At 37.6% G+C, this 14,153-nt stretch overlaps 1 protein-coding gene across 6 annotated transcripts in view; it reads right to left on the bottom strand.

Annotated features, from left to right (window-relative positions):
* The window catches only part of LOC135105736 (calcium uptake protein 3, mitochondrial-like), a 29,837-nt gene that overhangs the window by 15,276 nt on the left and 408 nt on the right, over positions 1–14,153 (bottom strand). For 2 of the 6 annotated variants that reach the window (XM_064014180.1, XM_064014181.1), the window contains 6 exons: positions 10,889–11,164; positions 8,306–8,447; positions 5,002–5,112; positions 4,801–4,848; positions 3,452–3,534; positions 2,549–2,716 (listed from right to left, as the gene is read on the bottom strand). In XM_064014180.1, coding sequence (XP_063870250.1) covers positions 2,549–2,716; positions 3,452–3,534; positions 4,801–4,848; positions 5,002–5,112; positions 8,306–8,447; positions 10,889–11,164 — 828 coding nt within the window. Of the gene's footprint in view, positions 1–2,548; positions 2,717–3,451; positions 3,535–4,800; positions 4,849–5,001; positions 5,113–8,305; positions 8,448–10,888; positions 11,165–14,153 lie in introns of those variants that run through there. The other 4 variants (XM_064014182.1, XM_064014183.1, XM_064014186.1 and 1 more) reach the window with 2 other exon arrangements.

The raw sequence follows: 14,153 nt of genomic DNA, 5'->3' as shown, positions 1-14,153 counted from the left end.
ATGAAAAATACATTGTGCCTCATTACCTTCAACAGTATTGCTTCCAATCTGACACACAGTTTAATATGAAACTGACAGAATCTATCATGGACAGAAAAAATTATAAATTTAGTCTCAGTATACAAACCAACAAAAAAAAAATAACATAATAATGAGGCCAAGGCCTGCTTGTGTTTACAGCCAACATCACAGCTATACTAAAACAACTGCTGAAGGACATGAGGTGATAAAGGTACAAGAAATCAGAAGGTTATGGTGCAACTATTGCACTGCAGACACATTACCAAGGAGAACACAATAAGTATACACATCCTAGAAATATCTAACACAACTCTTCCCAGTCTTAAGGGTAAGAATTGTGTAACCTATGATCTCACAATACCTTCAGACCAAACACCTTATATAATAGTATGATACCTTCCCTTCCAGTTTTGTTCATGGGGGTAAAGAAGCATCTTAAACAATAGTGTAAAATTTCCCTCTTCAAGATTAAGAGAAAATAAAAAAGTGCCAAACAAAATTAAATGCGTCATTTGCTTGCATATCACTCATTAAAGCTCTAAGGCAACTTGAGTAAGAGGAAGCACAGAAATCATGGCTGTGAATAATTTAGCTCTTGCTTCAGCAGATCCCTGGTGATGTCACTACCTTGGAGGTCACATTTTACGAGTATAGTCATGGACAAAAGTAAAGTAATACACTGCAATCCCTTCCACTGTGCTTGGCATTTCCCCTCAGATCTACTAAGAACCTATGAATTATTAGCCTTTTATAAGGAGAATGCCAGTATATCCAAGACTTCAGATTGAGAGGAAATCCAAAAGAGTGGAGGGAAGAGGTGAAGGTTACTTGACTTCTAAACCAAGAATCACCTCCAATGTTATTCCTGAACAGCTCTACAAAACCTAACCTTTGGAACCTAAGTAGACTTCATAAAAGCAACACAATTCTCTTTTGATACTTGTTCCTTGGATATTCCTCAATGGTGGCCAACATAAATCTTCACTTTTATCAATACAATTCAATCCTGTACTTTATCACTAACTCTACTATCCACATCCCACTCTCGTGATAACACCCACTTTTACATCAACTGCTGCTTGTACTGCAAAGTTACCAAATTCAATACCTGTATGATTATGTCTAAGATTATAGAGATCACTAATCAAGGCATTCACAAGTCATATCAACCATAAGCACACACATTTTTTTTTTACTAATGATAAGAGAAAACAGAAGATCAGAGATAGAGGAGTACTAAATATTTCAAGCTTAAGTTATTCACAAGAGCTGGTACTAGAAGTGTCAGGAGAGCTGTCACAATAGAATGCAGGCCACACAATCAGCAGTTAGTGAGTGTTCTGGTGTTTAGGTGTCTGTGTGAGGATCTTTTCATTTGGGGTAATGGACAAACATAACTACTTAAAAAATATGTATATATATTCCTTAATCATTTCAGTAATTTTATAGCATTTATCTGAGCTTTCCATGACATATTTCATTGTCATTATCTTATTTCAATTCAAATGCAGCATGTAGCTATTTTATGTATGTTTACCCATGCATCTATATTCTGCAGTGTAGTTTGAGTTTTGAAACAGGGCTTTAGTCATTAAGCTGATGCAAAGTCTCCATTGGTCTGACATGTGAGTAATGTTGAAGATTAATGCACTGGTTGAATGACCTCATGGGTGTGTGAGAAAAGACAGACATTCCTTGGTTCCTTTAAGTTGGAAGGCTGTGCTTCAATGATAACTTAGCAATGGTATTAAAGGTGTTGCATTCAGTAATATCTGTAAGACTGCTAGGTTTACACAACTATATGTTTCTACTATGAAACCCAATATTCAAATTATCTTAAGCTATATCAAATCACTAAACTCTAGCCATGTTTAAGCCCTGATACCTATTGTGATGCTGAACTTGTTCACAGCATTACTAAGTTCCTATACAACTTGTTATAATTCTATTTATGACATGTAAAGCATTTACACTTTACAATGAAAAATAAACAAGTTTACAAATAACCAAGTGTTGATTACATTTGATCATCAATGCACAAAAAAATATCATCTTAATATCTACACCAAAAGATATTTGATTTTTTCACTATAACCAACATTTTTTCCAGTGTATGTGTAAGACGGTGTTGTTAAATATATAAGGCCAATTCAGAATTAGGAGACGCTGAATGCAGTCAAGAGCATGTATCCTCTCTCTACCACAAGGCTGTAAATTAACCCACATGTAGGAAGAAGCTGCCACATTTATGCTGACATATGAACTACTTTTCAAGTAACCCACAGGATAAGTGAGATCCCCCAAAAATAAGCATGGTAGAGAGAGGATCAAGTGCAATTTTAGCAAGAGTGAGAGTACACATTTGACGGAGAGGAAACTGTATGAGACACACAGGCTGCAGCCTGTGTTAAGCTGCCTGTCGGCACACGGCACATCCAGGACATCCAGACAGAGTGAGCAGCAGGCGCACAACTGAGCGAGGCGCCGGTTGAGCAACACACACTACTATATAGTCTATGTATATTACCCCCACACGGACGCTGTCTACAGATCGGCCCACCAGCAGCTGACTTACGACCTGCCTAGTTGATTGCAGTTTCTTGGCCTTCTCTGAGTCAGGGTTTTCATCGTGGATTGTATCAGACACCCACGAAGCATAGGCTCGAAAAACACCAGCAGTGATCAAGTCCATTAACTGTTACACAGGATGTTATGGTCAAACTTCAAAGTTAAATATAGTGCATGGTTATTTTGCTGCAAACTTACTGGGAGGAGAAAAAAGGTTTACACACATATTTACTGATTCCTGAACTAGTTGTAAAGGTATATAAGACAAAATTCAGAATAAATTTAAACTCCACAAACTATACATACATATACCATATTATACATATACTTGTACTGTCCTCTTTCATATCCCTGGCTTAATAATCACAAAATGGATACATATCTCTTGTAAGTTGAATAAAAGATATAGTAGTATTTCTTCAATGAGAGCAGCTTGTTTTTAGGTGGAACATAATTTGTTCCTATAAAAAAAAAAAGTAATCATTTTTCATTTGGCTTGCCTACACTCTCTGCATTAAAAGGAGATGGTAATCAAAATATTTGTCATCATGACTCAAAGTTTTCCTCCAAAAATGCTAGTACTTACTTTCCTGGCTTATGCTTATTACTTTCAAGAACTGAAACAACTTATCAAAAATTCTAAATATTACCATCATGCTAAATCTGCCTTATTTCAGGATTCATTACAAAAGCATCCATCCTTCCCTATTCTCTGCATTACCTGAAACATTACACTGCTCATAACTCCATAGAGTAGAGAGAAAGAGCCAGGAAGGCTATGCTACCACTTCCTGCTGTAACTCCCTTAGCACAAGCTGTGTTTCAAGCCCAGATGATGTCCCAAAAACCTCCCTGCACATACCACAAGAAACTCCTCTTTGTCCACTCGCTCATTCCCGTCAGTATCGAACATGTTGAAGGCAATGCGGAAGCCCGTCTGAGGCTCTGTGGAGTGTGTACTTGATTTAGTTTGTTTTTATAAAGAATGGTAAGTTATAGACATTATGGCCTTTAGCCAACTACATATACTTGTGTTTACTCCATATCAATATAACAACTGAAAATTTATCAATCAAAACAGAAATAAATGTGGTAGACAAGGAAATCATATTACACTATAAAAAGACAAAGCAAAAAAGGCACAGACAGCAAAGACAACAACTGTCTGATCTAGATTAATCATAGAATCATAGAGGAAAAAGGTGAGGATGCTGAAGGAATGAAATAGCACTGTCAACAGTGGAATTGAGATACTCTAAGGATATCCTGGAAGCAGGGAGAGAGAGAGAGAGAGAGAGAGAGAGAGAGAGAGAGAGAGAGAGAGAGAGAGAGAGAGAGAGAGAGAGAGAGAGAGAGAGAGAGAGAGAGAGAGAGAGAGAGAGAGAGAGAGAGAGAGAGAGAGAGAGAGAGAGAGAGAGAGAGAGAGAGAGAGAGAGAGAGAGAGAGAGAGAGAGAGAGAGAGAGAGAGAGAGAGAGAGAGAGAGAGAGAGAGAGAGAGAGAGAGAGAGAGAGAGAGAGAAAGGAAAAGTGAGGAAAAGCAACAAGGTAGGGCACTGCAAAGTGGAGGCATGACACAAGGAAATGTTGGACATTGAGAGGGATGTCACAAGAGTGGGAGGGAAGAAAGTGCAACATAAAATATGAGCGTGAGGCAGGTATGACCAATACATAAGTGGTAAGGGTCATCTGAAATATAATAATGAAAAAGATTTACACATCTTCTATGAACTTTAATTTCATTCATACACACCAGACAAATTATTCACTCATCATCACAGTATAACCAAACCACCTCAGTGCATTTATTTTCACCTATCCCACCACTCCACATTGCTCTACTTGTACATGAAAACTATGACAGCTTTCACACATGCTTTCATTGCTTTCACTGTCCTATCTTGCCTCTCTCAGATAACTCTTCCTACAGCATTGTCACATTCCATTTTCAAAACTCTGAACACATACTTCTTCTTTCATGAGCAGAAAACTTCCCAGGGATGAAGTTCCCAGTCTTCCATCTGCATTGCTTTAAATCACCTTTCATGAGGTGTATGGAATGGCAAAACACAGAATATGAAAGTATACATACTTAAGTCAAACTTCTCTGAAATTAAAACATCTAATACAATATAATTGCTTCAGTTCTCTATCAGATGATGAGATAAGTGCATGGTGATAATGAATGATGTATATTGATTGATATATACTTACTTGTGAGGATTGACAGCAGGAACAAGTATTCTGTATAAGAAATTATACCTGAAAAGAGAAAAATTGTCAAATTATAATCATGCACCAACCTCAAGAGTATCAAATGCAAATAAAATGTCACCCTCATAATGTTTCATTTGTGATAATCACCCACAACTATTGCATGACTAAAACCCAGAAGCCTAGTATCTGGTGACTCACCCTTATCAAATATGGTTCGGAACATGTCTGGAGAACCCTTGGAGAGCGCTGGCGTTTCCTGTGCAAACTGTTCTAGATCCCTCTCGGACAGCATCCTCCTCTTTAAACGAGCTGTAAAAGTGGAACATGCAAGGCCTTACCACTTTTCACTTTTTCACTTCTAAGAAATGTAAAATGATACACAAGTTTGTACACTATGTTCACTATTTTGTTGAGTACAGTAAAATCCCTCTCATCTGGCATTCAAGTATCCGGCAGCTTCAAGTATCCGGCACATTTTTCCCCGAGCCTTAAAATCAATAAAAAATCAATGTGTACTCATAAAATCGATTAAAATTCCCGCGCGAGGCATACTTTGTCCCCTCACCACCAGAGCGCACCGCTTCGCGCCACCCGAGGCCCACTGGACTGTATTTACTCAGTGACTCAGTCCCGCGTATGCACTGTTTATCGTCTGACACCTTCATCATGCCTAAAGTTGTAGAAAAGAAGAAGCATGTTGTGCTTACACTTAAGCAGCTGATCAGATCAGCTGCTGATTAAGATCAGCTGATCTTTGTTATGGTAAGATGCGTGAGTGTAGGGTGGTGATTGTGGACATAATTTCACTTCTATTCAAGTATCCGGCATGTCGGCGGTCCCATTGATGCCGGATAAGAGGGATTTTACTGTACTGTATTTGATGGCTTATAAGACGCACATTTTTTTTCCGAAAAGTCTCAGAAAATGCAGAAAATGAGCCTGCGTTTTTAGTTCAGCTTTGGGGCAGTGGTTAGTGGTAAGTCTATGGTAACGTCCTGTACCAGAGTGCCTGTCAAGTGATGTTGGAGAGCATGGAACACCATCAGTGGCCCTTAAATCAAACCCCAAACATCTTCACACATGCAAACAAAATTGATAATCACTTCTACACCACAAAAACAACTCTCTTTTGCAAAGTAACAATGTATAACAGGTTGTACTTACCAGTAATTCACATAAAATAACAGTTACACACCAAACCTGGTGACACTTTATGCCATTATTAATTTATGCCATTTTAATATTTATGCCATTATTCTTTGAGGTAAGACACAAATAGAACAAATTTATTTTCACACTTTCTTTTGTTTTAGAAATGTAATAAATATTTCAAATTAAAATACGTTGCAGAGAATCAGGTAAACCTATTTTCACACATCCTTATGTTTTGAAAATGTACTAAAATATTACAACTAGAATTACATATAGAATGATGATAAAAAAATATGATGTACAAACTTTATTACCCCTCTGGGCTCTAATAATGTGACTGCCTATGCCATATTTGTTTACATCTCATAGCAGGATTAGTCTAAGGACCAGTGTTGGTAGTCCTGGCAAATATTAAAGTTTTTAAAAGTAAGATATTGTGATCTAGTAAGGATCTGAATATATATGAGAGGGCTTCAAATGTCAGGTGAAAGCCTTCATCTTCAGAGCTTAAACTCACTTATTTATTTTTTTTTTCAATGCCTCCCCAAACTGAGGTGTGTCTTATAAGAACATGCATCTTATAAGCTATCAAATATGGTACTTAAGTGCAAAAACACATTTTTTACCTCTATTCTACAGCTATTGCTTTAATTTCCTGCCTCTCTAAAGTTTTTTAATCTATCCTCAATATGAAGATTCTTAAACATCTATCACTTCACAACCTTCTATCTGATCGTCAGTATGGGTTCCATCAAGGCCACTCTACTGGTGATCTTCTGGCTTTCTTTACTGAGTCCTGGTCATCCTCTTTTAGAGGTTTTGGTGAAACTTTTGCTGTTGCCTTGGACATATCAAAAGCTTTTGACAGAGTCTGGCACAAAGCTTTGATTTCCAAGCTACCCTCCTACGGCTTCTATCCTTCTCTCTGTAACTTCATTTCAAATTTCCTTTCTGACCATTCTATTGCTGCTGTGGTAGACAGTCACTGTTCTTCTCCTAAATCCATTAACAGTGGTGTTCCTCAGGTTTCGGTCCTGTTACCCAATCTCTTCTTCTTATTCATCAATGACCTTCTAAACCAAACTTCTTGTCCTATCTATTCATATGATGATAATACCACCCTGCACTTTTCCACATTTTTTCATAGACATCCAACACTCCAGGAAGTAAACATTTCATGCAGGGAAGCCACAGAATGCCTGACTTCTGATCTTTCTAAAATTTCTGATTGGGACAGAGCAAACTTGGTATTGTTCAATGCCTGAAAAACTCAATTCCTCCATCTAGCAACTTGACACAATCTTCCAGACAACTGTCCCCTCTTCTTCAATGACACTCAACTATCCCCCTCTTCTACACTGAACATCCTTGGTCTGTCCTTTATTTATAATCTAAACTGGAAACTTCACATCTTATATCTAGCTGAAACAGCTTTTATGAAGTTAGGTGTTCTGAAATGTCTCCGCCAGTTTTTCTCACCCCCCCAGTTGCTAACTCTGTACAAGGGCCTTATCCATCCATGTATGGAGTATGCTTCACATGTCTGGGTGGGTTCCACTCATACTGCCCTTCTAGACAGGGTGGAATCAAAAGCTTTTCGTCTCATCAACTCCTCTCCTCTAACTGACTGTCTTCAGCCCCTCTCTCATCGCCACAATGTTGCATCTCTAGCTGTCTTCTACCGCTATTTTCATGCTAACTGCTCTTCTGATCTTGCTAACTGCAAGCCTCCCCTCCTCCCATGGCCTCACTGCACAAGACTTTCTTCTTTCTCTCATTCCTATTCTGTCCACCTCTCTAATGCAAGAGTTAACCAGTATTTTCAATCATTCATCCCTTTCTCTGGTAAACTCTGGAACTCTCTACCTGATTCTGTATTTCCACCTTCCTATGACTTGAATTCCTTCAAGGGGGAGGTTTCAAGACACTTATCCTTCAATTTTTGACTACCACTTTGGACCCTTTTCTGGGACTGGCATCTCAGTGGCCTCTTTTTATTGAGTTTTTATGCCCTTGAGCAGTGTCCCTCCTACATAAAAAAAAAGCATAATTTCAATTTATTAATTTACTTATACACTGCCAGAAAAACAAATAAAGTAAAATTTAGCATGTTTACTTACAAAAGATATTATTTCCCTTTATGTGATGAACTATTCATTTCATTTTCAATTGGACACTAAGTCAAGTACAACAGAGGAAAGCAGAAAAAAGTGGAGTAGTAAAAGAAAATAACTATTAACCAAGCATGAAAACTCAAGATTTCCTTCTTTCAAAACTAGAAGCAACATTATAACACAAAGTGCTGTCCATCAACGAAAGGCACATGAACCAGTGAAGACAAGTGACTCACGGCGAGGCTCGGAGTCTGTCACAGACTCAATGAAGTCCTGTGGCGACATGTACAACTGACCCTGGTACTCAACAGACGAAAACTTGATGAACCGCCTTTCTCGGTGGTTTAGCTTCAGGCCACGCAGCGATGACTCATCAATCTGACAAAGAACAGTGAAGCTGAGGAAATTCATCACCTATTCTGAAATGCTATAAGCAAGGAATGCATATCTTATTTTGTAAGATATAAATATCACACATCACCATACATTTATCTACAAATTCATCTAAACAAAATTCATCTAAATTTAATGAAGCATTATAATATTTTCTACTATATTTTTAATTGCTGTGTCAACCAATGGATTTAACACATTATCCCCAGTATGCAAAGGTGGGGACCACTAAATGAAAAATTAGCTTTGCTAGCCAGTAATCTACTAACTAGAACCTTGGCTTTGCTAATGCTAAAGTTAGCTCAAAGTTAAACAGCTAAACTGTTGGTTAAATAAATTAGTGGAAGGTAACATTAACCACTAACTTTCATTACATAAATTTACCTTTGGTTTGGTATTCTGGTTCTACACCCCTTAAAAACAGACCCAGAAAGCTGAAATTTTAAGATCTTGTAGCTTAGGCAGAGCTTTCCAAAGAGTTATAGCATGCCAAGTTCAGATAATGATAATGGTATACACAACAGTAACACAAATTATTAAATGAACAAATAAAATCAAACATACACTTTCTGTTTGCTTTATACAGTGCTTCATACCAAACACTACCAATGGGACTAATTTTGGCTGAGCATATCAACAGCTCAATTGTCAGTACTAAACTGACCTCAGAAATGCAGAATGATTTTTGTGCAATGTTACTCAGTTAAGCCAGCTCCTGCATCACCCAATCATGTCTTGTCATGATGTACAGATGGAGACAAAAATTCTTACACACTTCCAGTTTGCCTGAGCCAGAATTCAGTTAGTAACACTGACTCCTGTCCAGATACATCCTCTGTTCACTCACTTCATTTTACCTTGGCATTGTTGTAGCTATTTATTTACCTAACAGCAATATTCTGTGAAAACTGAGATGAATCTTCCCTTTCAACAAGCCTTATATAATGTACTTTTTTTTTTTTTATTTATGTTAAATTATCAAGAAAACTGGTCTTCATTCCCATCCCCCTCCTTTTCTTTCCCTTCCTTCCCTCTCTCTCTCTTGCCTCATTCCTCCTCTCCTCTCTTTTTAATGGAAAATGAAATGAGGCAACATGGGATATTCTACATCTGGACAGGAGTCAGTGTTACCAGATGAAATTTGGTCGAGACAAGTCGGAGGTGTGTAAGAATTCTTGTTTCCATTATTATATGTGACATAGTCACACAGCCTGTCTGATTGTTATAGATACACACACAACAAACAGGAAAATACTTGTAATAATTATCGTAACATTTTAAGTTAGCAGAAGCAGAATTACATTAGTGGAAGCTACTTCATCTGTCAATGGTTCCCAGAGTTGGCAAAAACACTAATCAGTTAAACTAAAAAAGTTAGCTTTGCTAAATGCTAATTAGCAGTTAGATAGAGAATTAGTAGAATTTTGCCCATCACTGCCAGTGCATAATTATTATGAGTACATAGCATAGAAATATACATTGTACTACTGCTGAGTTCTAGTGTCAAATGAATGCTGAAGAATTCTGACAATTACATAATTCATTTTAATTTTTCCTATTACTTGATAAACTGATAAGAACATTTTCCTGAATAAATTTGTCCAAGATTAAAATAACATAAGAAAGGAATTTCTACGACTGTCTGCTGGCACCAAGCTAATAAACAAGTGCAATGTTCTAACGTTGATGTGAGGCACTTACAGTTCCAGACAATGCGTTATGTCACAGCATCACTTGATACTCACTTGTTGCCAAGGCCACAGCAAACCAGTCATGGGCAACCACTGTAGGTTCATTGTTTTATCAAAGCTGTGAATTTGTTTCTGATGTCTTGTCATTACCTCATCATAGAATTAGTTTTGTAAAGACCTTCACTGTAATAGGACAAGCTAGAGACTTATGTAGGAGCTGTACTTCACTTTTTTTCCCAATCAAAAAACCAGTACCTACAGATCCCTAAGTTTGTTAGGGATGAGAATATTTTACATGTATTATATGCATTTGCAACAAAAATAAGTTCTAGTTATTTACCATAATTTACAGGAAACGTATGTTACCTAGACCACAATTCCTTTTGATAAAGGTCTATCCAAGTCTGAGCACTGTTAAATTATGCATTATTTCAGCCTCCCCTTAATCATGGCAGAGAATAAACTATGAATTGTTACTAATCAGGCAATCAAATGAGTTTGGAATGCCTAACATCCGGGTGGGCGAGCCTTAGGTAGTGGGCACCTGTCCTTCTGGTAACCACTCAAAGGGGAAGGGAGGGGAGGGGGCGGGTGCGCAGGTGAGCCGAAATTAAATATACAGTTTGGCTTAATTGGCGAGCCCTCACATCCTAATCAAACATCCCGAAAGCTTCTCTAGTGCCTATATAATATTCCCGAGGGACTGACATGTAGGGAAATAGTGGGAAAACTCACATGACGACGTGGTTTGGCTGCCTGCACCACGGAGCCCCCGTGCAACCATCTCCAGCCCAGGTAGGCCGAGGTGGCGGCAGCTACCCCACACAGGTAGGCGGTGCTGCTGGTGGTGAGGCTACTCCGGAAAGCCTGGGTCTTTAGGGTCCTGAGGCAGCGGGCATGGCGGCCTGGTATTGTGGCGCTGCGGGACAGACGTCCGAGGATCGTCGCCATGTCTGTTGTTGTGGGCTGGTCAGCTGTTCGTGCCGCGCTGCCTCGCCACACCACCCCTCTCTATAATAACTCGCTTAAGTAACTCAACACGCACAATCTTAATCTTGTAATATTGCTGTTACTGGATTATATATTTAATTTATATTAATTGTGGTTGAATTATTTTCCCTTGTTTCTCTTATTAACGCTATTCGAGAAATATATTTCCTTACCTAAACACGCACAATCTGATTTACGTATAGTTTTCAATGACCGGGAATCAATTGATTAGCCTTAAATAAATATTTAACTTTCCTCTAGAATCGTCATCCCTCGCTGAAATAAATCAACATGGGTAGATATCGCTGCTGCTAGATCATACAAGTACTTTTTATTTTATTCCTTTAAGTCAATATCTTATGCTGCTCCAGAGATACTATATTCACCTTAATAATAGATTTATATGGCTATAAGTCCTGCTGCAAGGTGATACAAATAATCTTTATTCACTGCGCACTGATTGTTTTCCCTTAATAACGTTAGTCGATAAATATTTCTTTCCTCTCTTAAATAATCTGACGCGCACAGTCTTAATTTTTAATCATACTGCCACTAAGTAATACTTCTCAGTTAGTGTTATTTTTATGTTGTTATTTTATTTATTTATTTATTTTTACCTTAAGTCAGTATCTAACTCTCCTCGAGAAATATCATCACTCGCATCAATAACTTGACACGGGCGGGCCACCACTGCCATAGAGTTATACGTGTAATTTTAATTTACATAGACTGTGGCTTAATTAGCCTAATACTACTCCAGAATCGCTACATCCCTCGTCTCAACTCAACAAGAACAACCCCCATAGCCCTCTTTGGCTACTAATCTTAGTGTCAATGATGTATAAAGATATAATAATCTATATTAAACCTTCATGTAATTTATAATGACTGAGGGCTGGTAACTTTCTTTTAGGTCAATACCTAGTAAGGATTTTCGAGAAACACAATCCCTCGCCTAAATCACTTAACACGGACAACCTTAACAGTAAGTCTTGCTGCCATTGAATTAAACAAGTACTTCTCGATCAGTGTTAAGTATTTATTCTATCTTAAGTCAGCATCTAACACACCTAGAGAAATACCATCCTCGACACAAGCAACCCAAATCATTCATATTACTGCCGCTGAGACATTAATATCCTGCTTAATGGTTGCGAGTCAGTTATTGCATCTTTAAGTCGGTGTCTAACAATAAACGCTGATTTACTTAAACAAAAAGGTTATTCCTCACAAAAATAATTAAACGTGAACATCCCTGACCATCAAACTTACCGCCAGTGAGTTGTATAAGATGTTCCAATGAGTGTGAATCAATTGTTTTATCTTTCAATTGGTATCTAACAGTAAGCGATAATATTACTAGAAAAATAATACCAAATAATAATAATAGTCAGCCTAATGACACAAACAACCCTGACTATTAATTTTACTACCCAAATGAGTGTGAATCGATCATTTACTTTCTTCTTTGATTGATTTGGTTGGTTCATCACGCAACAACGTTAGTTATGATGCATTAATGTTATTATATACATATGTAGCGGTGTTTGTTGTCAAATAACATGAAGTACCGTGGTGTAAAGCACTAAACTTAAATATTACAGAGCTAACTAATTAAATAAACAAATAAACAACAACAACAACAACAACAACAACAACAACAACAACAATATATGAACAAATAATAAGAGAACAAGGATAAGTCACCTTAACACCTTTACCTGCACCAAGTTTCATTCAAGGTCAAATGTTACGTATGTATGTATGCATGTATGTACCATTATCTCAGAAGACCCAGACACAGAACACATTGTCACTGATTATTATTAGGAATGTTCTACCTCTCCAGCTCAGTCTGATCATTGTCACATTACACAATCACAAAGTAACTGCATGTGGCTGTCTCCTTACGTAACATGATCCCTGTGCTTCTGCGCCTCCCCGCCCTCCTATCGCCTGCCTCACTCGGGAAACCCAAGACCAACAAAACATATATATGTAAAAAAAATAAATAAATCCTTTTCTCTACACTCCTCCAGAGAGAGAGAGAGAGAGAGAGAGAGAGAGAGAGAGAGAGAGAGAGAGAGAGAGAGAGAGAGAGAGAGAGAGAGAATGATAATCGTTTGTCACTATGGTGCTCTTTGCCCAGAATATCACATAATCATTACATAACAATTTGCAGACAATATGTGCAGTTTATAGGAGTAACAATGAAATTACAAAAGTTAGTGTAAGTAGTGGTGACACAAACACATGGACATAAGAACATAGAAAAAAATAACGGAAGTTGCAAGAAGCCGTCAGCCCTACGTACATGTGGCAGTTCCTTGTGGCAGTTCCTGTATGAAATATGACTCCCTATTACCAGCGATCATCCTTATCATAAATTTGTCTAATCTTCTTTGAAAGCTCCTTAATGATTCGATAATAACAGCCTGGTTACTGAGTTTATTTCATTCATCCATCACTCTTAGATCAAGGGAAAGGAAATAGGAATCTAACAGGGAAACAGTTAAAGCAAAGAATAACTGCAATACGGACAACAGCCACGGAAACCACTACATTTAGACGATGATATGGAAAAAGGATGCTTGTATGAGGAATAAATTAAATAACGGTAGGTAACAGATAAAGAAACGTTAATGTGAAAATGAAAAATAATGTAATTAATACATAATACATCATTAATACATCAGACCCACACGTGTCAGTTCCTGTATAAAACATTTCAAACTACAATATTTCCACTTATCGTCCTCATCCATAATAAATTTGTCTATTTTTTTTTTTTTTTTTTTTGTTCCCTATTGATTCAGCACAAACAATTTGATTCTATTCCATTCACCTAGCCTACCACCATGATAGTTTCTTCCTATCCTTTTCGAAATCTCCTTATTAAACTCATGGATAAAAATTATAACTTGAAGAAACAATGCCAGATAACAGATAAAGAAACTGGTAGAAATGAGAGGTAATCTAATGAATACATAAGCCTGGAGGGTATAACGTG

This window comes from Scylla paramamosain, chromosome 12, assembly GCF_035594125.1.
Source record: "Scylla paramamosain isolate STU-SP2022 chromosome 12, ASM3559412v1, whole genome shotgun sequence".
NCBI classification, from domain to species: domain Eukaryota; kingdom Metazoa; phylum Arthropoda; class Malacostraca; order Decapoda; family Portunidae; genus Scylla; species Scylla paramamosain.
This window is presented reverse-complemented; position numbering and strand designations above follow the sequence as displayed.